Below are 25,101 nucleotides of genomic sequence, written 5' to 3' on the forward strand. Positions count from 1 at the left end.
ATAAGGTCTAGTTTCAGCCATAGTTAGAAATAAAAATAATGCCCTGATTGAGGCTATCTCATCAGAAGTTCTGCTTGAGTTGTGCTAATGCTTCAATATCAGCAAGTTTGCTTTTACTTCTATGATAGAAGGCTTTTGTGAGTGTGACTCACAGCAGCTGTGAGTTCCAAATAGCCATCCGTGCCAGTTAGAACAGTCGTTACATGAACACCGGTCAAACTATTCCAGTGTGTGCAGTGAAGCCAAAAAGAAATCCCTGGGCTCTGGGCTGATAGCTCAGACATGGTAGACTTCCTCCTCTTCCATGCCATAATTGATGTGCCCTGGCCCTTGGCTGAGTTTGCTGCGCCGCAAGATGTTCCAGCCACAACCAGGGCTCCTCTGTGATGAATTCAGTGTGTCAGGAGTGCCAAATGGCTCATGCTTCTTTGAGAAAAACTGTCCACTGTAATCTGTGGGTAGAACTTTCTTGCCTTTCAAGTACATTTCAAAGGCATCCCTTCTGTGGGGTTCATATGCTTTTATTTTCGGCTTCCACATTTCACAGCGACGTTCAACCCTGCAGGTGAGATGTGAACAAAAGCAGTCAAAGATGCTGTTACAACCCAGCCCTTCTCTTCCCCACCTTATGACAGAAAAAAGTTTCATCTTTTTTTGAATCCAAGATGGCTACTTGTCACCTTAGAATTTCTCAAAAAATTAAGGCTAAACATATAAGAAAAAATCTGGTGTAATGCTGCCCTTAAATTAGCATTCCTGGCTGGACCCAGAGCTAGAAATATTTGAGGAGGGGGCTTCGGCTATCAAATAATAACACAGGATCAGCAATGGGCAATTTTCTCTTTCCATTATATTGGCTTTTCAGTGTGCAGTGCACAAATGTAACCAGTGGAACTGATTGACACCAATTTCACTTGACGCTTAGTGTGACAGAATTAATGAAGTATGATAACATGACTACTACTACCAATAAAAATAACATTTGATTTATATACTGCCCTTCAGGACAACTTAATGCCCACTCAGAGCGGTTTACAAGATATGCTATTATTATCCCCACAACAAACACCTTGTGAGGTGGGTGGGGCTCAGAGAGCTCTGAGAGAGCTGTGACTGACCCAAGGTCACCCAGCTGGCTTCAAGCAGAGGAGTAAGGAATCAAATCCAGTTCTCCAGATTAGAATCCTGCCACTTGTAACCACTACACCAAACTGGCTCTCAAGAACTCACCCAGATGAGTGAGAAGAAAATACCAGGTTTTGTAGTACTGAATGATAAAGATTATTTCCTGAGCAGCATATTACAAGAATCCCCTACTAACCCTGCTGGCAAGAAAATTTCTTTTCCTTACAACCACAGAAATGCAAACGGATCATCACTAAGAATACGTTCCCAGCACAAATGCAAAATCCTTTGAGCAATCAACACTCCCTAAATGAACATCCATAATCCAAAAAAGACTAGATGAATTCATAAATGTCTATTAGGGGATGGCAGCCATAATAACTCAACTTCCTGCTAGGAAATCAAAGAGGTGGGATATTGTCAGGCTATGGATGACAAGCTATGGCAGACAGATCCCTGGATCACTGCAGCAAGACACAGGTCCTTGGTTAAATGACTTTATTCAGAAATCAGATCTTTTCCAGATGCACAGGTCCATAGGTTTATTTAGAGGCAAAGAGCAACTAAGCAGTACAGCTTCTTTGAAAAGAATAAAGGCTTGAGGAAAGTACAGGTCTAAATACTCAAACATTCCCCTCCCTTCTAAACCACAAGTTTGAGCAGGAAGAAGTCTGGGAAACTTTTCTGGAGTTTATACATTAGTTAGACAAGATATAGAGAACTGTAACATTTCAGACATTACAAAATCATTTCAGTGAGCTTCAAAGGAAGAGATTACTCGTAGCTCTCCCAGCTGTGTTCCCAGGCTGTGAGAGGGAGAAACGAAAGTGATGCAGACAGTCTATGAAATCCAACAGTGATGTACATAGCAGTTGCAATATGAAATCAGACAGTAATACAGTATTAGCATTTAGCACCCCTAGAACTATGACATGGGTGTAGGGGCTACAGATATGACAGATATATTATTTGTAATGAAACATAGAATCATAGAATCATAGAGTTGGAAGGGGCCATACAGACCATCTAGTCCAACCCCCTGCCCAGTGCAGGATCAGCCTAAAGCATCTCTGACAAGTATTCATCCAGCCTCTTCTTGAAAACTGCCAGTAAGGGGGAGCTCACCACCTCCCTAGGCAGCTGATTCCACTTTTGAACTACTCTGATGGTGAAAAAGTTTTTCCTAATATCCAGTCAGTACCTTTGTGCATGTAGTTTTAGCCCATTGCTTCGTGTCCTACCCTCTGCTGCCAACTGGAACAGCTCCCTGCCCTCCTCCAAATGACAGCCTTTCAAATATTTAAACCTCTAATGGAACCTCTGGCCTGTATTGTCTGTCCAAGGAGAGAGCAACTTAAGTTTCAAGATTCCTTAGTTTGGAGGAAGGCCTCAAACTGTGCTGGGCAGAGTGGTAGGACACAGGCGTCCATGTTGAGAGAGACATCCCCCCCCCTTTCACACTCTGGTGGGGTTCTGGGCAACACTTTCAAAACAAAGTCATCGCTTTCATTGCTAAAAGAAGATTAGGTGAAGTTTTTACACCTTGGCACATAAGTTTAGGTTTGCCAACTCCAGATTAGTAAATTCCTGGAGATTTGGGGGTGGAGCCTGGGGAGTTTAGGGAGGGGAGAGAGATTAGGAGGAATATGATACCTTACAGTCCTCCTTCCAGGGGGACTGACCTTTGAAGTCTAGAGAGCATTCATAATTCCAGGAATATTACAGTCCACACCTGGAGGTTGGCCACCTTATATCTGTTTGTTCAGAGAAAGAACACTTTCCCATTATATTCTGTGGGGACAAGTGCAGGATGGAGGAAATATCTTTCTTGTGCGCATGTAAACAAACGACAAGCACTTGGTCTTGTGTCAGACTCGTAGTTGGAGCCAACTGGGAGCCATGGAGACAGGAAATCTGTCCCCCAAAATGAAATAACTGAATTACACTGCACCATTATATCAAGGATCTCCTGCCTCTAACAAATGTCGGCATGCTTTTGCCTTGAACATTTGCAGGTGGTGAGAGAGTGGGACCACTTCATGTTAACAACAGCACAAGTAGAGGCTGGTTGGAGAGCTACCACAGGGCGTAGGGGTTTCTGCTGTGGGCAGGGCACTTGTAAAGCAATCACCTCAGTCTGCTTCATGCTCACAACTTTAAAATTTCAAGCAAGTTAGTGATATGATGGTGTTTTTGAGGCAGAACAACACTGCTCTATTTCTGCTTAAAAAGTTATGCATTTTCTCCCTGTGCTCTTATAACCTACACCTGTTGGTTCTCTTTTCTGGAAACCCTAACACCATAACTAGACACATTATCAAATATTTAAAGATTGGTGGTGCAGCTGGGGTAGTAGAAGGAAGTGTCTTATATTAAACCTGACCCAATTCATCCACATAAGACCATTATTATTCATTCTGGCTGACAACAACGCCAAGCCTTCTGGCAGAGAAAATTATTTGCCGGAGTTTGCCTAGGGCTGTAGTAAAATCAGACTGGTCACAGGATGCTTTTATAAAGGGTAAAGGGTTGTAGTTTGTGTGTGTGTGTTATGTGCTGTCAAGTTGTCTCTGACCTATGGTGACCCTATGAATGAAAGACCTCCAAAATGTTCTATCTTTAACAGACTTGCTCAGATACTGCAAACTGGAGGACGTAGCTTCTTTTATTGAGTCAAGCCATCTTGTTTTAAGTCTTCCTCTTTTCCTGCTGCCTTCCACTTTTCATAGCATTATTGACTTTTCCTGAGAATCTTGTCTTCTCATGATGTGATCAAAGTACGACAGATTTAGTCTTGTCATTTTAGCTTCTAAGGAGAATCCAGGCTTGATTTGATCTAGTACCCACTTATTTGTCTTTTGGGCTGTCCATGGTATCTGCAAAACTGTTTTCCAGCTCCACATTTCAAATTAATCAATTTTCTTCCTGTCAGCTTTCTTCATTGTCCAACTTTCACATTCATACATGGCAATGGGGAATACCATTGTTTGGATTATCTTGATTTTGATCCCCTGAGAGACATCTTTATCTTTAAGGATCTTCTCTAGCTCCCTCACAGCTGCTCTTCCAAGTCTCAATTTTCTTCTAATTTCTTCATTGCATTCTCCCTGTTGGTTGATGATTGAGCCAAGGAATAGAAAATCTTGAACAACTTCAATTTCCTCATTCTCAACTTTAAAATTGTGTAATTCCTCGGTAGTCATTACTTTTGTCTTCTTGATGTTCAGTTGTAATTAAGCTTTGGCACTTTCTCCTTTAACTTGCATTAGTATTCGTTTCAAGTCTTCACTATTTTCTGCTAGTAATGTGGTGTCATCTGTGTATCTCACATTGTTAATGTTCCTCCCATCAATTTTCACTCCACCTTCTTCTAGATCTAATCCAGCTTTCCTTATGACATACTCTGCATAGAGCTGGGCCACCTCTCCGGGGCCCTTTCAGGCTCACAGCAACAGCAACAGATGTCCACTGATGTTAAACAGCTGCAGTCCGAACTCCCGAGCTCAAACGATCCGCTGGCCTGACCAGAGTTAAGAACTATTTATTAGAAAGAAGTATTATGAATAGAGTTGCATCAGTGCCCTATATAAACAGCTTGGAGAATCCTGATTATAGAAGAGTGTTTACCCTATTAAGGTATGAGCTCTCACCCTCTGCTGTCCTGGTAGGCAAATATAAGAAGATACCGTATGAAAAATGTTTGTGTCCATGTGGAGATGGGAGTGTCGAGTCCCTATTACATGTCTTCTTTGAGTGTAAAACATATGATCGTATTAGGGAAATATATATTAATCCTATAATTGATAGTCTTCCGGGGAAAGAGAGAAAGAATAATATTACAATTATGTTAGTAGACAGGAATAGGGAAATGATGCTCCAAGTGGCAAAATATGGCTGGATGGTCATTAATAGGAGGAAATCCTGGCTTAGTGTGCAGAATCCTAGATAAGTATTGTTATAATCTGATAATATAAGGTTATTTGAATTTTAGGTATTTATATTATGTAAATTATAGTAAGCTACAATTTTAATGATTGCGTGGATATTTTAAGTTTATATTGTTGCCAAATAATTATGCTTTTAGGACTGATCTATTTTATTTTATTTTATTTAAAGATTGGTTTATTAAGCAAATGTTAAAGGTAGTAATTTGTTGAAATATGCACCTTTTAAATATTTATTTTAAATGGCATGTGTCTCACTGATGTGCAATCATGTAATTCTGAATTGATTTTGAGAATGTGATGGTCTCTGGCTAATAAACTTTGTTTTTGTTGTTACTCTGCATAGAGGTTGAACAGGTAGAGAGATAATATGTATCCTTGTCTGACACCCTTGCCAATTGGAAACCATTCTGTTTCCCCATATTCTGTCCTGACAGTAGCCTCTTGTCCAGAATATAGGTTGCACATCAAAACAATCAGATATTGTGGCACCTCCATTTTTTTTAACACTCCATAGCTTTTCATGATCCACATGGTCAAAAGCTTTGTTGTAATCTATAAAACACAGGCTGAGTTTCTTCTGAAATTCCCTAGTATGTTCCATTAGCCATCGTAAATTCACAATGTGATCTCTGGTGCCTCTTTCTTTTCTAAATCCAGCTTGAACATCTGGCATTTCTCATTCCATATAAGGTAAGAGTCTTTGCTGTAGAATTTTGAGCATCACTTTGCTTGCATGGGAAATTAACATGATTGTCCGATAGTTGCTACACTCCTTGGCATCCCCCCTTTTGGGATTGGAATGTAGACTGAGCATTTCCAGTCTGTGGGCCTTTGTTTTGTTTTCCATGTTTGTTGACATATTAAGATTCTGATGAACTCCATTTCTGAAGCTTGAAATAGCTCTATTGGTATTCCATCTACTCCAGGTGCTTTGTTTCTCCCAATGACTTTGAGTGCAGCTTTTACTTCACTTTCTAGGATTTCTGGTTCTTCATCAAAAGATTCTATGTCAAAAGTATCTGTCATCCTTCCATCTCTTTTGTATATTTATTTAATCGCATTTCTAGACCGCCCTCCCCGTCAGATGGGCTCAGGGCGGTTTACAGCAGCTTAATAAAAACATTAAAACATCATATCAAACAATTAAAACTGGCGGGTATAAAATATTAAAATACAGCATTGTCCTGCATGGGTGGTGGAAGGTCTTCAGTGGTATGGCTGGCGAGAGGACAGCCTAGCTCCCACCAAATGCCTGGTGGAACATCTCTGTCTTGCAGGCCCAGCGGAAAGATAACAAATCCTGCTGGGCCCTTGTTTCCTCAGACAGAGAGTTACACCAGGTCAGAGCCAGAACTGAGAAGGCCCTGGCTCTGGTAGAGGCCAGGTGGACCTCCCTGGGGCCAGGGACCATCAGAAAGTTCTTAGTAGCTGATCGAAGCAACCTCCGGGGAACATATAGGGAGAGGCGGTCCCAAAGGTATGCTGGGCCCAGTGCGCATAGGGCTTTATAGGTCAACACCAAAATCTTGAACCGGACTCGGTACTCAACCAGTAACCAGTGCAGCTGATGGAGGATAGGTGTTCTAGCCATGATTGGTGCTCTGGCAACCACCCGTGCAGCTGCATTCTGAACCAGCTGCAGTTTCCGGATCAAGCCCAAGGGAAGCCCTGCATAGAGTGAGTTGCAGTAGTCTAATCTGGAGGTGACCGTTGTCTGGATCACTGTTGTAAGGTCATGGGTCGATAGGTAGGGGACAAGTTGTCGTGCCTGTCTTAAATAGAAGAAAGAGGATCTAACAACCAGTGCGACCTGTGCCTCCATAGACAAGGAAGCATCCAGGACCACCCCCAGGCTCCTCACTCTCAACACCGGCGTAAGTGGTGCTCCGTCGATAGCAGGGAGCCAGAGTCCCGCACCCATGGACCCTAGACCCACATGCAGGACCTCCATCTTCAAGGGATTCAATCTCAGCCGACTCTGCTTCAACCATCCAGTCACAGCTCCGAAGGCATGTTCCAGGACATCTGGGGCAGAGCCAGGCCATCCATCCATCATCAGATACAGTTGGGTGTCATCTGCGTATTGATTGAGTATAGTTCTTCAATGTATTGTTTCTATCTTTATTTTATCCTGATCAGATACTGTATTTCAACATTGATCTTTCAGTATCCCAAGATGCGGCTTGAATTTCTCTTTGATTTCTCTGATCTTTTGAAACAAGTCTCTTGTTTTTCCTTTTTTGTTATTCTCTTCTATTTCTTTGCACTGGTTATTATAATAGATTTCTTTGTCTCTGCATGCAAGCCACTGAACAGCTGCATTTAGAGTTTTGACCCTATTTCTGTTTCCTTTTGCTTTTGCTTCTCGTCTATCTTTAGCAATTTTAAAGAGTTTCCTCAGTCATCCATTTAGGCTTCTCCTTTCTTTTGGCTACAGGACTTACCTGGACAGTCCAATTTGCAGCTTGTGAGGGAAGCGGCAGGGACGAGGCACAGTGGCCATCATGCTTGGGAAGCCCACCAGCCAATCAGTTTGAATTTCTTGGCTGGCCAATCAGAGCTGGCTGAGAAAGGGTTAGGGTTAGCCCTTTTGGGTGAGTGCCAGACCTGAGGCATGCAGTTTTCACTCAGGTCCAGCTGGCTGGCATAAGGGAGGAATCCTGCCCTCTGGGAAGGCCTGCCAGCCAAGCAATTTGAATTTCCTGACTGGCCAATCAGAGCCGGCTGGAAAGGGGGCGGGGTGAGTGCTGGACCTGAAGCATGCAGTTCTCACTCTGATCCAGCCGGCTGGCATAAAAAGAGGAGCCATGCCTCTCCCAGCCTCATTTGGCTCGAACTCCCTGCCTCTCAGGGAGGAGTATGCAAATGAGCTATGGGTCTACAGGCAGCCCCAAGCCCAGCTTACATGGGCTGAAAGGAGGAGACCGAACCCTGCCTCTGCCGCCACCCTCCCTCCCAGGGAGGTTTGGGCTACAGGCCAGCCCCCCAAGATCCCTTCTCAGGTCCCATCCTTCATGGATGATGAGGATCCCCCAGGGATTCACCTTGCTCGCAAGGTGAGCGAGTGCATTCTGGATGGCTATTATGTAGACTTCTTTTCTTTAATCAGGCTGGAGGCAGAGGATGGGAGGTGCACTCCCCCCCAAACGGGAGAAAAAAAGGAGCAGGAGCCAGCCAAGTATTCCTTTAGCAACTGGTTGGAGGGACACACAGTGTACATAGGGGTGGTGCAGGCGGCTTATCCTGAAAGGGGCTGGCACCTTTCTAACCATCGGGAATGTACTCAGGGCATGGGCTTTAGCAGGGGAGGATGCTGCCATAGAATATAATGAGGCATTCCATAAGCGGGCCTCTCACAACCCCAGGGCAAGGTGGGACCTCATTAGCCAGAAGCTCTGGTTGTGGTTGGTGGGGCCCCACATAAAAGGGAAATCCAAGACCTCGGGGGGAAGGTGGTCCGGTAGGCACCCCAGGGGTCTTTGCTGCCGTCCCTCCAGCAGTGGCTCCCGTAAAGAGGGAGGGTCAGGCTTCACTGCGGCCCAACAGCAAGGTTCTAGCAAGTAAGTGGGGGCTTGGGGATTTGGGATTAGCACCCACCTCTGTCAAGCTAAGATCCCTCCTCCCTCTTCTTCTCTGTTACCTTGACAGGAAGTCCGCCATTTACCTGGCCAAGGGGTTCTCAGGTTTCTGCATCTCTTTCACTGGCCCTCGGGTCCCTCCTCATTGGGCAATTTAAAATCTGCCAGAGATTTGCCAGAAGTCATTACGACCAAGCTCGCTAAAGAATTGGCTGTAGGGCAGATTGCTGGCCCCTTCTCTGCCTCTCCCCTGACACATCTGCAGGTTTCCCCATTGGGGATGGTGTCCAAAATGGCCACAGGGGAGTTCTGGCTCATTCACCATCTCTCTTACCCCCATGACTCCTCCATTAATGAGGCCATCCCCCCCCGAGCTTTGCTCCATCAGGTATGCCTCATTTGACCATGCCGTCCGGCTTGTCTGGTCCTGTGGCCCAGGGGCCCTCATGGCCAAGTGCAACATACAATTGGCTTTTTGGCTCCTCCCTGTGCACCCCTCAGATTTTTGCTTGCTGGGTTTTAAGTTCTAAGACAAATGGTATATAGACAATGGTATGCCCAGGGGTGTTCCATTGCCTGTGCAGCATTTGAGACATTTAGTACCTTTTTGGAATGGGCTGTCAAAGACCGTATGGGTTCCCCTCATATCATGCATTATTTAGGTGGCTTTTTGATTATGGGGCCCCTGGGCAGTGCAATCTGCATTGATCGTTCCAGGGCCTGGCCTCCAATCTGGGGGTCCCGCTTGCTGAGGAAAAAACTGCCTCCAGTTTGGTCTACTTAGGCATAGAACTTGATTCCATTGCAGGGCAGTCCTGCCCTATCATCATCACCTCTGCCCTATCACACCAAAACTGCACCCTCAAGGTGCAGACTGCACCCTCAAGGAGCTGCCGTCTATCATTGGCCATCTTAATTTTGCCTGCAGAGTGGTTTCTTCCAGGCATGCCTTTTGCACATGTTTATCATGGGCCACTGGGGGCATCCTCTCCTCATCATCACATTCACCTCACAAAGGGGATTAAGGAGGATCTCAGGGTGTGGCTTACTTTCCTGGCAAGATTCAATGGGGTCTCCCCATGGCAGGATGAATGGGCCTTGGACTCTTACTTGCAGGTGCACTCAGATGCAGCTGGCAGCCTGGGGTTTGGGGTTTACCTCAGGGGAAATTGGTGCACCCAGCAGTGGCCCCAGTCTTGGGAAAAGTCTGGGATCCTGTGGGACCTCACATTCCTGGAGCTGTTCCACATCCTGGTAGCAGTAGTAGTTTGGCAGGAGCGCAATTGTAAGCAGTCAGCCCGGCCTTCGCCAGTTGTACAGCAGTTTTCATATAGCTGTGTGTGATATTAAAAGTGTACAAGCCTCTGGAATTTAAAATGGCTACCATATGGCCACCAGAGGACGTCTAACAGTTGCTACGTCCCGCCCGGGAGGACCAGGCATGCAAGGAATGCTGCTCTGGAATGCGGAGTGACCATGGCTTGATTGGATTTACTGTGATCTCCGGCCCCGCTGGTGCCCAGTGCAACAAAGGACTCAAAGAGTTACCCCCACTTAGCACATTCCTTTCCCTCCTTCCATGATGAGATCTCCTGTCCATGATTGAGGAGCTAATCAAATGACATTCATAAGAATAGACAGTCGTTCTGGGCACAATGTGTTCCCTCCCTAAGAACACTTAACCTAGCTCCGGTGTACATCATCAGAAAACTGTCCTTTTTGTGGAGCGCTAGAACTAGTTTTGCATCTGCATTCACACACCCTGGCAGCTATCAAAGTACTCGAGTCTTTTGTCTACCCCAAAAACTGACCTTTGGAGTCTTTGTCCTAACTGCTAGGAGGACTGTCCTCCACCTCAGGGCACATTTTACCTATAAAGGCAGAGCTCTGGCCCCATTCAAATCGTGCATCTTTCTGGCTTAGGGTCAGTTCTCTAAGCCTCTTGCTCTCTTGGCCGAGGATGCTGGCATTCGAAGCTACTCTCTTCCTCCATGGACTGGTTTCTTAGGACTCTGTGTGTGTAATTTTTTCCCCCCAAGTAACTTTGTGTGTATGTGCATGAAGCCTTGTTCTTAATAAAAGTTATTGTTTGATATTAAGAACCAGACTCGCTTGTTCTATTGGGGAGGGGACTCAGTTAAAGCTGGTGATATGGTCCACGTGGTTACCACCTCTCATATAGCTGTCTTCCTTGCTTGCTAATTCCCCCATAAATCATACTTTTGCAAGGAGACCATTTCCAGTAACACTTCCAGCACACTTCCTCTTCTGGTGTGATAACCAAGCTGTTGTCTGGGTCCTGAATAAACAATCCTCCCGTGCTGAGCGGGTCATGTGTCTAGTGCATCACTTCATGCTTGCTTGCCTCTGCTAACATTATCTTCTCTGTTTGTCTTGTAGCAGGTACAGATAACGGAATTGCAGATGCCTTGTCTCAGTTCCGAATGAAGAGGTTCTTCAGCTTGGCACCAATGGCCCAGTGCACACCAGACCCATTCCTGGAGGTCCTGCAGGGGATTGGCAAAGTTCCATAATGCAGGGAGTATTGAGCTCAGTTGCCCCTTCTACCTTCTGGGCTTATTCTGCTGCCACAGAGTGCTTCCTGGACTTTGCTGTGGGGGTGTGGGGCTGCCCCCATGGCCTAACTCGCAGTCCATCATGCTGCGCTACTTTGCCCACCTCAGGGAGTTAGGCCGTGCACCTAGAAACATGCAGAGGGACATTGCTGCCATTTCCTTCTTTAGCAAGGCCCATGGTTTCCCTGACCCCTGTGACTGCTTTGCCACCTGCCAGGAGGTTGAAGGCTGGAGGCGGCAGTCTCCCCCCTGGACTAATGGTGGCCCATCACTATCACCATTCTTTGAAGCATTCTCTTACAGGTGCCCACCAGCTGCTGGTCTACCTTTGAGGCACAACTTTTCCACATGGCCTTCTTGCTGGCGTTCTATGGGGCCTTCCGTGTGGGGGAACTGGTCACTGGTTCCTGCTGGGACTCATCAGAGCAGGCCATACTGCACCAGGATGTCAGTGTTTCTTCCCATGGCATTGATTAATAATTAATGATTAATGATTAAAGGGATGGAACACTTCCCCTATGAAGAAAGGTTGAAGCACTTGGGGCTCTTTAGCTTGGAGAAACGACAACTGAGGGGTGACATGATAGAGGTTTACAAGATTATGCATGGGATAGAGAAAGTAGAGAAAGAAGTATTTTTCTCCCTTTCTTACAATACAAGAACTCGTAGGCACTCAATGAAATTGCTGAGCAGTTGGGTTAGGATGGATAAAAGGAAGTACTTCTTCACACAAAGGGTGATTAACACATGGAATTCACTGCCTCAGGAGGTGGTGGCAGCTTCAAGCATAGACAGCTTCAAGAGGGGATTGGATAAACATATGGAGCAGAGGTCCATAAGTGGCTATTAGCTACAAGGTATAGATGGAACTGTCTAGGGCAGTGATGCTCTGTATTCTTGGTGTTTGGGGGGGGCAATCAGTGGGAGGGCTTCTAGTGTCCCTTCCCCACTGCCAGAACTCCTGAGGACACCTGGTTTTGGGCCACTGTGTGACACAGAATGTTGGACTGGATGGGCCATTGGCCTGATCCAACATGGCTTCTCTTACGTTCTTATGTTCTTATGATACGTTCATCGCTCAATGCTCTCTCTCTCCCAGATGCTCTTTTCTGCAAATATCACCCAATCCCTCAAGCTCTATCCCTCAGTTCTATCTAGCTGGGACACTCCTAATATACACAAATTGCTAAGTTACCCACCTCTTGCTGCCTCTACTTGCATGCTAATTCCCCCAACTCACAAGAAGACCTCTTCATTGGGTAACAATTGAGTGTACGCTCAGAGCCATGCCCAGATGTTTTATTGCATGTAACATGAAATGGGGATTCATTCTCAAGTCCCAGGCTTCTACAGCTAAAGAAGACACTTAAACAATGAAAATATAATGAAAATGAAAAGAACCGTTGTGATATTTTTACAAGATTTATTGAAAGACAAAAACTTCAATGAATTAGAGCCCATGTCATGAGATCCATGGGCTTCTTGAGATCCTTGAGGTGCTACAGGGCTCTTGTAGAAACAGCCTGCCTGTAGAAATTTATGGTAATGAAAATAATTAAATTCAGCATGGGAGTTTCCCATTTGTCCATACTGACTTTTAAAGGGGAACATTGTATAAATTGTATAAATTGTATAAATCGATGGTGAGGCCTCATTTGGAGTACTGTGTACAGTTCTGGTCGCCACACCTTAAAAAAGATATCATAGCACTGGAAAAAGTACAGAGAAGGGCAACTAAAATGATTAAAGGGTTGGAACACTTTCCCTATGAGGAAAGATTGAGGCGCTTGGGGCTCTTTAGCCTGGAGAAAAGACGACTGAGGGGAGACATGATAGAGGTTTACAAGATAATGCACGGGTTAGAGAAGGTAGAGAAAGATGTGTTTTTCTCCCTTTCTCACAATACAAGAACTCGTGGGCACTCTATGAAATTATTGAGCAGTCGGGTTAGAACAGATAGAAGAAAATACTACTTTACACAAAGGGTGATAAACACATGGAATTCGTTGCCACAGGAGGTGGTGGCAGCTACAAGCATTGCCAGCTTCCAGAGGGGACTGGACAAATATATGGAGCAGAGGTCCATCAGTGGCTATTAGCCACAGGAGATAGATGGTATTCTCTTTGTGGGGAGGTGGTGCTCTGTTGTCTTGATGCTGGAAGGAAGGCAGTGGGAGGGCTTCTGGTGTCCTGGCCTCACTGGCACTGGATTTCTAGCCACTGTGTGTGACAGAATGTTGGACTGGATGGGCCACTGGCCTGATCCAACATGGCTTTGCTTATGTTCTTATGTTCTTAACATTTTTAAATAGCTTGAAGATGCTTTCATTTAAAGCTACAAAATTCTCCCCATTATAGCCCAGAATTTACACGTAATCCTTTCTTTCCAGATTTATTCACCTCCATTGTTCAGGGAATTTTCCAAACTAGTGATGAACATTATTTGGTAGTGATTGTTTTGGAAAGTTGGAACAAAGTATGTTGAAGCATTTTCAGAGATGAAGCTCAATGATAAAAACTCTGTATTTTCCACCTGCCATGCAGAAAAGTATTAACATCGATTCGGTTTCATTTTCTCGGCCATGTCGGACGCTCCTTTCCGCAGGTCTGGGAGGAAGCGCCCGAGCACCCTGACCGGGCGCCTGATCTGCGAAGATTAGCCCCCAGAACTCCCAGTGAGGGAGGCAGGGTCCGGAACGCGGCGGGAAGAGCCCCCTGAAATCTATGCAGGGGGTAAATTGCCCGTTTGTTCCTATGGAAGCCGGCAGACGTGCGCAGCACCTCGAGTGCTGCCGGGCCATGGAAAACGGCAAAGAGCAGAACTAGGCGGAAGCCTGTAAGTAAGCGAATCCCTTCTGTTATTACAAGTGCACGTGAAGGAGTGGTGGGATCTGAAGCTAAGAAGGCTCGTTCTTCCCCCTCACTGAGTTTCAGAATTTGGTCGGCGGTCCCCCCCCTAAAATGGCAGCGAAAAAGCAGAGTCCCACTTTGGGCAAGTCAATCTCGGCTGCCCTGCAGGGGAAAGGAGAGTCGCTCAAGGACTTGGTGAAGAGGTCGGTTATCGAAGCCATAAAGCCCTTTGTTGACAAGCTGAATGAAACAGATCAAAGGGTGGGCTTAATTGAGAGCGAAGTGAAAACCATTAAGGAAGCAGCGGGGGGGCAGAGAAGTCTGCTTGGGAAAATGCATCACTCGTGAGGGCAATGAATAAAGAGTTAAAGCTGGTGGAGAACCAGCTGATCGGGCTACAAGTGGAACAAACACAGACAATTTTGCGCATCCAGAATGTGAAAGAGGAGGAAAATGAGGATTTATGGGATCTGGCCTCGGAACTATTGGCGACACCCACGAGGGCAACTAAAGAAGAGGTAAAAAGTGCCATTTTGGAAGTCCGTCGGGCTTCTTCAAAATATGCAATGAAGCGTCAGCTGCCTCGCGAGATCATCATCGATTTTTCATCTAAGAGGATCCGAGACACTATCCTATACAACTCATACAATGCGGATCTGGACTTTCTGGGTAATAAAGTTAAGATACTGAAGGACGTTCCATTTTTAGTTTGGAAAAGAAGATTTAAGTATAAAAAGTTTGCAGCTCTTCTGAGGGAATGTGGAATAAAGTATAAATGGCTATTTCCAGAAGGTATCTGGTTTAGTTACAAAGATCAAGCTTACAAGATAATATCAGAAGATCAACTAAGGGATTTTGAGGACAAAAATCAAGAATTTCAGCAAGACACCAAGCAAGAAGAAAAGGATTTGAAGTCTGAAGGGAGGGGGAGGGAACAAGTGCTGCGGTTGCAGTTGCTCAGAGAGAACTGCGTCTGAGGCCCGGGGGGGGGGGAAGACTTAATTTGGATTGTAATCTGTATTTTGCAAGGTCAACCACTCCATCAATATCTTACAAAGTTTTAATTTTTTAATAATGGCAGTATGAAGGGAAAGCATTATTTGTAGTGTAGTGTTGTTATATGTTGTTGTTTTTTCTCTCCTTCCCCTGCCCCCCTTCTTTCCCTCTGTATTGTTAGTTAATGTAGGTAATAAAAAATAAAAAAATAAAAAAACAGAAAATATTAACATCCATTTATTGTGGAAAGAGCTACAGAAGTCATTGTGGCATGAAACCTGGCTGAGTCTCAAGGCAGGCTGTTAGCAGAGGTATTATTTTTAATCATACACAAAGGTCAAGATTGTATTTGATGTGCACAAACAGTAGATTAGGGAGCTCATTGCCAAGATAGGACACCTGGGAAAAATTCAACTGTGCACATGCATAAACTTCTCTCAAAATAATCATTAACTTTTATCCAAAGATCCAATTATCTTCTTAGAGACATTTTTAGATCATGCTGGAAACAAACTGTGTGAGACTGAGAAGAAAAGTGCACTGGTACCCTACATCATGATTCAATTCACCTTCTGATCCATCCCAAGACAAGGGCAGTTTCCCTGCAGTGACAACACAGCATGATAGGTTACCAGTGCACTTTACACCTGCAGAGAAATTCAGTGCAAAAAAAAAAAGGGATTGGGGTGATGATTAAGCATTTCTAAGGATGTGCGAATTGGGTTTCCGATTTGTGTAAAACATCCAAATCAGGCCCGATTTGCAAAGGTTAGGGATTTCCAGATCGGGCCCAGCATCCTGGGCCCAATTCAGAAACCCCGAATCGAAGCTTCCCGAAGCAATTTGTATCACTTCGGGAAGCTTCGGGATAAAATGCCCCTTTCTGTGCCGCTGCACAGCAGCAGGGAAAGGGGCATTTAAATTGTGGATTTAAAACCCCAATTTTTTTTGCACACCCCTATTTCCTAAAGTTGCCATGTACTCAGTAAGGGTGGGAGATCTGCCCCCAGTGAGCTTGGTGGCTGATGGGAGAAAGAAAAAAAAAAGAAAAAAATTGCTGATGGTGAGATGTCACTTCCAGAGAAAGCATAAGTGCTACCAGTTTTTTTCTAGTAATTGCCAAAAATGCTATGATTTCACCACAGTTTTTGATGATTCCTAGAGAAGCAAGATGACACTTCCAGGTTGTCCCAGAAGCAAAATCATGCCCTCCCTGATGGCTGTCCCGCCCTCCCCCCAATCTACTCCTGGCTGCCAGGCTAGTCCTGGCAACCATACTATCCACAGCTTTTAAACACCATTTCATTAAAAACAGTTGGCTTCTTCCTTATAGAAACAACGAGCTGAGAATGCATCTAGTGGTACTACTGAATGGAGCAAAAAGTGAGGGGAATGCAAACAAACTTCATTTGCTATCAGACAATCAAACAGAAGGCTGAGTTATTTTTTAAAAAGGGTACAATGAGCAGAAGACCTGAGTTGGAAAAGAGGCTAAGGTACTACAGAAATTTATGTGATCACTGGTTTGAGCAGGGGGAGGGGAGAAAGTTCTTCCTTGCCTTTCTATAGTAGAAGCCCAATCCACTGCTAAATGATACCATCTCAGCGTAATTCTCTGAATATTTTTCTTTTCAGTGTTTCTCAGCTCACCTTTTCCCTACCCTGTAACACACACTGATTTCCTCCAGCACAGATAGCAGTTGTCACATATAATTTTCTTTTGACATAGAAGATCTGCACTCACCACTGATTTGATATGCCAGACTTACCTGAGATACCATCGGTCACCCAGTCCATATTCCTTTCCACAGATCCCTGAACGAGGCCAGAGGCATCGTGGAAGTTTACGTTCTAGCATGACTGTTGTGGCAACAACCTAGAATACATAATTTGAAAAGGATGGTCAAAGGACAATAAGATACAGAGAAAATTGTGGTGGTACAATGTGACATTTCAGCCTTGAGATTCTGATGTGATAGAAACGAGCCTTAGAAATCCTTTAAAAAGCCCTCTAATTTTAACATCGTTCATGTGCAAGGAAAAGAAAATGTAATAGCTGATGCTGTCTCTAGAAATGTTACTTGAATGTCCAAGGTTATGAATAACCAAATGTTGTAAGTGTGTGTGTGTGTGTGTGTGTGTGTGTGTGTGTGTGTGTGTGTGTGTGTGTGTGTGTGTGTGATAAGGGTTAAATTTGATTATACTGCATGAATGTTTTGGTTTATATTAGTGTTAATGTTGTTTAATTGTTAATAACTTTGGTTTCACACATGGCTCACCACATTGCAATGAAGAAGTTTGTAGCACCACTCCTAATGCAATGGTCTTTAAGGGTGGAACATGTGACAGACTCAGCTTCAGAGGCTGAGATTTCCAGTCAGTGAGCTGTGATTGACATGTTTCCTCCCCCACCCACCCCCAGGGGTAGCCTGAAATGACAGTTGGGGATGGAATGTTGGGGAAGCTGTCAATTGGAGTTGGAGAGTAAACAAGAGAGTGAAAGGGAGTTGAAGCTTGGCTTTAGAGCAGAGAGGGTCAGCCAGAGAATCCTCTGTGAGAGGAAATAATGTTTGTGAAACACTTTTAGTTCTAGGACTAAAGTGGGGAAAACCAGAACTAACTCCTGCTTAGACTCAAGAGATCTGGGAATTATAGAGGGCCAAGGAAGTGGGTAGAGAGGAGTCTCCCCTTCAGTGCCAGGAACAGGGTTATAGCTCATAACTATAATGCCTGCCCAGTATCTAGGAAGGGTTTGTCTCAGTGGAGCACCCTAAGGTCTGGAGAGGAGGGAAAGTCATGCTGTGTTTGTGTTTGAGTATATAAAGTGTAACATCTGTGAAGCAGTGTCAACCTCTGAAAGAAGCCAGCAACCTAGTATTATACCAAGTATTTTGTGCCTCACATCAGTGAAGTTTTGGTACAAAAACCTTTCTGTTCCTTCAGTTCAAACACCTGCCTACCTGCCTTCTGACTTTACCTACTGTAAATAAACCTTCAGTTACATTTTGAACCAGAAAAAAAAACCCTCTGAAATAAGTAATATCAGGGATAGGAAGACGAAAAAGGGGAATAGTGGATGATCTCCTCATGCCATACATTACCAAATATTAGAACTCTCTATACCTAATGCCTGAGAACAATTTAGGATGAAAACAGATTATATTTTCACATTCTTTCACCTTCTCTATCATTCAGTTTGCCCAGTCCAGGACAAAACCCCAGGAAATTTTAGGGAAACAAAGTGCTTTAGATTTTGAGATTGTCATCTCATGATGCTTCTGATATTAACAGATGTCAACTAGCTGCCAGGTGCAAATTCCATTGCAAATAGCCGGGGGTGGGTGGGTGTTCCTGAGATTACAGGGTTGTGATAAGAGGGATGTTCCAATTCTCTTCATGTTTGGGACTGCAACTCCCCCATCATCCTGAAGCTTGTGGCCAGTTTGCAAATGCTTTCCTTTCCTTTCTAGAGAGTTATGTTACCCACAAACAAAGAATCTTACCTTCCATTGCAAATATTGTGGGAATCGGTTCTCAAAATAATTTAAAAAGGACAGACAGATGGACAGATCTTTTTATTATTATAGATTGATACCAAAGACAAATATTAAAGATCCAGTGACTATTTGGGGAAAATAAATTGCTTTGTACTCCAAGATAAACTTACTTGAGTTGAGAGACAGTGCCTGAATGAAGACATGAGAGAGTAGAGTATGTCCAACAAATGTGAAAGGGGTGGAGGCGGGAGGGGTGGCAGCTACTGACTTTAATTGCTGTTAACAGTTCCCTGTACTGTAATAATGATAATGATAATGATGATGATGATAATAATAATGATAATAATAATAATAATTTATTTATATACCACCCTTCAGGACAACTTAATGCCCACTCAGAGTGGTTTACAAAGTATGTTATTGTTATCCCCACAACAAAACACCCTATGAGGTGGGTGAGAGAGCCGAGAGAGCTCCAGAGAACTGTGACTAGCCCAAGGTCACCCAGCTGGCTTCAAGGGGAGGAGTGGGGAATCAAACCTAGCTCTCCAGATTACAGTCCCGTGCTCTTAACTACTACACTACACCAAGAAAGGAGGAAGAAGGTAAACAATAGGGGGTGTACATCTAAAACAATTCCGTTGTAGTTTTGTATCCAGGGCTCTTGAATGAAATGGTTAACTTGACTGGGTAGTTTTCCACTGAGGCATGCTGGGTCAGGGTCAAAATTCATTTAATTCAGCAATCCAAATCCAAATCCAATTTATTACAGCAAAAGCCAGCAATATAAAACAATACGATTACAAGCAATAAATCAATATTATCAATACAGGAAAACCACAGGCATAAAGGGGTAAGAGTGAAAATGGAATAACAGTAATGAAAATAGAAAAAAAATTATAATGTTTTTTTCACTAAGCAATTAAAATGATCTAACCAGGAAATGCTGATCAAATAAAAGCATTACTTTCTCTGGATATAGCTCTAGTCTAAATTTTTTCAGCTACTGAATCAAAAAGTGACGCTCTGTAAGAAACAAATGGATCAATGTCTGAGAGGAGGAAAAAGCAGCTTCTTTGAATCTGAAGAAACGTTTAAACCTATTAAAAGTTCTGCAAGGAATTTAGTCCTTGGCTCTGCATAAGTATGATATTAGGATAATAAGTAGTGTGGTATATCTTCTAGAATTCCGGCTCCATAACTGCAGTAGCAAAGGGCTTGAGGTATTTTAGAGCAGCATCCAGCTAACAGCACTGTTGACAAGTTTGAAATCAAACTGAGGTAAAGACTATTCTAAGGTTGTGAGAAAGGATATTAACCAAATAGGAGGAGTTCTGGCATCGTCACCAACTGAGACGGATACTTGAAATCTGAGCTCTTTTGGCATAATTTGTTTATTTTAAGAAGTTCTATATCCAGTCACAAGAAATGAAGAAAGCAGGGGTGTGGCTTCGCAGGGAGAGAAGAAGGAAGCTTAGTGCCAGAGCTCTGCTACCCCCCTCCCTTTTTTAGTCAAATAAAAGCTTTACAACCCATAAAAACAGAATAAAATATGGGCAAGCAGACTGCTGAAAGAAAGAAACAACAGCCAAAGGTGGTTAAAAATCTACAAGACTTCTTCCCGAGTTCAAAAGCCTTGGAAGAAACATCAAGTGTACTAACAGGGGAAGACAAAATGGCCGACAGAGAAGAGGTTGCTCCTCTGAATGCACCACCTGGATTAGACGCCTCCTGTGCTTTGTTTTTAACACAAATGGAGCAAAGATTGCAAAGTAAGATAACTCTTTTATTACATTCAATGACTGAACAATTTGCTGAGTTGAAAACAGCACAAAGTGAAGCAGCAAGAAATGCTGAAACAGCAGTAGAATTAGGGAAAACACTGCAAACTGAATTTATAGCTTTAAAAAAGGAAAATATCCTCTTGCAAGATAGAATATTAAGGCTTGAAATTTCTGCCAGACAACTGAATATTAAGTTCAGGGGCATAGAAGAAAATAGCACATTTAAAGAAGACCTTATGGGGGTGTGGCTTCAGCTCCAAGGGAGAAGCTTGGAACATTAGCTCCATCCCTCCCCACCCTAAAGCCTCAAAATAAAACATCATAACATAACTCAAAAGTGAATAAAGAAAGAAATATGAGCAAAAAAACCTTGAGAAGGAAAAAATGAAGGCAAACACTTCAAAAAAGCTTCAGGAATTCTTCCCAGCCTTGCAGCAGGCAGCAAAGAAGAAAAGTGCAACATCCAAAATGGCTGCTGAAAACAGCAAGAGTAAGAATAAACTACCCAACTTACCTAGCTCAGCAGACCCGATACTAGCCAGAATGCTTGCTCAATTGGAGCAAAAAATTATGACTGAAGTCTCAACTATTCTTCAGCCGTTTGAGGAACAACTTGCTGAAATAAAATCAGCTATAGACAAAGTAGAACAAAAGGCTAATCGTGCCCTTATATTAAGCAATTCACTGCGATCTGAAATAGCCATTTTACAACAAGAAAACAAACAGCTACAAGAATGACTATTGCAACTGGAAATCCAGACAAAACAATCTAACCTTAAATTCAGAAATTTTGATGAGAAGATATCTGATAATGCAGATCTACCCTCCTTTTTAGAATCATGGCTGCCACAGCATTTACAACTTGAAAAGGGAGCTACTCCTATAATCACCAAGGCTTTTCGCCTGGGATCACAAAATAATCCAAAGTATAATAAACCAAGAGATATATTGGCCACAATCCCAGACTGGAAGACAAGGAGCAAAATACTAGAAATAACGAGAAATAAAGGATCAATCCCCTACAAAGGGACAAATATTCAAATACTTACAGACTTGCCATCCACAATATTAAAGAAAAGAACTCAGATCTACAACAGAAGCATTGAGAAAAGCCCAAATAAAATATAAATGGACTAATTATACACATCTTCAAGTCAAAATACAAGATACAATCTACCAAGTTTTAGATCAGGAAGCTGGAAAGACATTACTGCAAGATCTTGGCATTGAGACTTTTTCAATCAGAGATAGAACATCACAGAAAAGAAAAATGCTCAGTTCATTATCACCCTTTAAGGAAAACAAGACCCAGCAAGACACATTTAACAAGAAAGAAAAAACAGACTGAAAGGTTAAAATCCAAGTTGATAGCAAACTAAAATATCCTGTAAAATGTTATGACTGTAAAATGCATATATGTAATATCAGATTAGAGGCATGGTGGGGAGGGAATGGAGCTCACAGACAGGGCCCCCAGTTATTTACAGTTCTCCAAGTTGGTAGTAGTAGGCCAAATAGTTTATAGGGGGTTACTCTTGGGCTATAGAGAACTGTTATTAAGCAACTTAATTAATCCAATTTAAATAGCACTATTTAGTAAAGTAAGAGGGGACAGAGGGAGAGGGGAGGGGAAAGGGGGTTAATTTATCAAGGTGTATAAGGGTTACAATAGTGAGTATATATTATCATTGTTGGTTCTTCTATTAATATCTGTAAACAATGGGTAAAAGGTTCGACTTCATAATAATACTTATTTAATCATTATTATATATATTGAAAATATCTTCCTTAAACAGTATTTTTATTAATAATCTAATCATTATCAAAGTAATTCAATCGTTATGATAAGGTTAAGATTTGTTATCATTTAGTATATCAACCTTTAATGGAAATCCAAGCTAAAAAACTCATTTGTAAGAAAATTCATGGTTACAAGGGCATGTAAATTATTATTAATATGCAACAGAAGATTTCTTAGTTATCAATGTTTAATGACTTTCTCTCAATATTGTAACTATTAATGTGCATAATTAAATAAAAACTTTTTTTAAAAAAAGAAGACCTTATTTTGTTATTAAACTCCTGGCTAATAAAATCCCTGGCTATGGAAGAGGGAACAGAATTGAATATAACAAATGCTTATTGTGTGGGTAAACACAACCTAGGTAAAAGAAAATATCCCAGAGATATAGTGGCTACATTTGCAAGTTGTAGAGATAAAAAGACAATTTTGGACTTGATAAAGAAAAAAGGATCATTAAGCTTTAAGGGCTCTCCCATTCTGGCCTTACCTGATTTGCCAACAGAAGTTTTAAACAAAAGAAGAGAGTTAAAAGAAATAACAGAGACATTAAGAAGGAAGCAGATTAAAAACAATTGGAACAATTTTACCATCTTGCAAGTAAACCATCAGAATACTACCTATACTGCCACTGACAAGGAAACAGGCACAGCATTGCTTAAGAACATTGATTTAGAACTCTTGATGGATAAAGAGAAAACAACACAGAAGCGAAAAAACCTTCAAGATTTGTCTCCTTGTAAAAGCAGCAAGATTCCAGTGAGACTAAACTGAAAGCCCAATTGGAACTTTTAAAAAAAGGAACAATTATTGTGGTTGTAATAATAGAAATTAATAATGTAACATGTTGGGGGAGGGGGGGAGTTGGATGCATCCTTCACTTGCTCCCACTGTTTAGTTTATTGTACTCAAGTTTGGTTTTTTTTCCAATAACCAATGGCAAATGTCCATACGGTTACAGAGTACAATATTGTTTTAATGTTGAAGTTATTTTTAGTGGAAGAACTATTACTTTGGGTGATATGGGGGGGAGTTGGGGAATGGGGTTAGGCAGGGGAGGGAATGGGAGGAGGAGGGTAACGGGTTATGTTGAAATATTTTGTAAGGACAATATTAACAGTTACAAGTTTTTGTTCATATTTTTCACTTTACTATTCTTGGCTAAAGCAATTTATAAAGACTATTCACTGTAATATTCTTGGATATCATTAACATGTTAAAAGCATATTTAATTTTGTTTCTTACTAATATTCTAAATATTACCACAGAAAAAAAGAAAAGAAGTAGAATTATACGCATTTATGAATAAATAATAGTTTAGATAGTAGTTAGGAATCATGTTAAGATATAAGTTATTACCTGTCTTAGAGATGCCAAATTATAGTACTTTACTTATAATCAATGAAGATATATTTGTATATAAAAATATTTTTGAGTTAGCAATATCTAAGTTACTCTAAATGTATGTAGTGGAAAACTTATTTGTACCACTGGCTATTTTTCTTGACTTTGTAACTGTTTATAAAGAATATTTAAATAAAAAAAAAATTGGTAGTGAGGGGGGGAAGAAATGAAGAAAGCAGGAAGTGGTAAACAATAACAACAAAATTGGGTAATTTACCAAGATCTCAAATGATTACGTCTTATATTAAGGTGTTGAGCTTTGACAGCTGAGGGTTGCAGTAACTGCTGTTAATGCTGTCTCCTCACCAGACACCACAGCCATTACAAAAAAAAAGATTTTTCTGAGGCTTTAGTGGTCTTTGAGACTGGGATTTTTGACAAACTCTGCATTTTTAAAATCACTTTTCGATCAACTGGAAGAGATTAAAGAAATTAAACTGAATTTAAAGCAAGTCAGTCAAGCGGCTGAAAAAGTGATTGAAATGGATATCACAATGCAGGAGGAAATCAGGCAATTACAGAAGAGGGAACTAAGTTTGTCTGAAAAGGTGATGACTCTAGAAAAAAAAAGATTCTAATTTGAAATTCAGAGGGTTTAATGAGGGGGGAAAGAAAAAACCCGACTTGTCTATTTTCCTAGCATTGTGGCTTGCCACAATTTTAGATCTAGATAAAGGGCTTGCCCCACGAATCAATAAAGTTTGTCGGCTTGGCAAGATAAGCAACCCTCAGCCCACTAGATCTAGGGATATACTAGCTGAATTCCCATATGCTAGGACAAAGAGGAAAATATTGCAGCTTGCCAGTTCCCATGGTTTCCTTCCATTTAAAGAATACAAGAGCTATGTATTCCCCGATCTTTCTGCTGAGTCTCTTTCAAAGGGCAGAGAACTGAAGTTTGTTACAAGCACATTCACAGCAGCTAATATCCGCTACAAGTGGTCTCCGTCAAGCAACGTTGTGGTAAACATCCAGGGAAAAATCCCCACTGCTTCTGATGTGGACACATGTCCACATTATTAATGAATTTGCCAATGGCTAATGAAGTTCAACTTTTATCTATGAATTGTAGAAGACTAAACAATAAAAAAAACCTTAAAAGATTTCAAACCAATCTCCCTAAATTAAGACTACACATATTCCTCCAAGAATCACATTTTAAGCCTGGTGCTAGCCAGATGTTTAAGATTTCATGATTCACCCAACAATTTCATGTGGCAGGGTCCACTAAAGCACGTGGGGTGGCAATCCTACTTTCCAAAAATTGTACAGTCTCTCTTAAAGAAACTGAATTAGACCCGCAAGGTCATTATCTTTTTCTTACAGGTTCTTTGGAGGAAAGACAAATTACCCTTACATCAATTTATGCCCCAAACTGTAATCAAATTTCCTTTTTGAATGAGACCTTTTCTAAATTGATCTCTTTTGGTATAGCTGATAACTTAATAGGTTGTGACTTTAATATAGCTAATAACACAATAGATATTTAAGAAATACTGCTAAAGGCCCTTCAGAATGTAAATCTTTGTTTGACAACTTTGGA

The 25,101-nt window shown here is 42.2% G+C and overlaps 1 protein-coding gene across 1 annotated transcript in view; it reads right to left on the bottom strand.

Annotated features, from left to right (window-relative positions):
- Positions 1 to 276: 276 nt before the first annotated feature.
- LOC129345827 (transient receptor potential cation channel subfamily V member 6-like) overlaps positions 277 to 25,101 on the bottom strand; it is a 186,260-nt gene continuing 161,435 nt past the window's right edge. The window contains exons 14-15 of the mRNA XM_055003072.1: positions 16,842 to 16,948; positions 277 to 559 (exon numbers count right to left, since the gene is read on the bottom strand). Coding sequence (XP_054859047.1) covers positions 277 to 559; positions 16,842 to 16,948 — 390 coding nt within the window. The remainder of the gene's footprint in view (positions 560 to 16,841; positions 16,949 to 25,101) is intronic.

The sequence above is a fragment of the Eublepharis macularius genome, chromosome 18, assembly GCF_028583425.1.
Source record: "Eublepharis macularius isolate TG4126 chromosome 18, MPM_Emac_v1.0, whole genome shotgun sequence".
Classification (NCBI taxonomy): domain Eukaryota; kingdom Metazoa; phylum Chordata; class Lepidosauria; order Squamata; family Eublepharidae; genus Eublepharis; species Eublepharis macularius.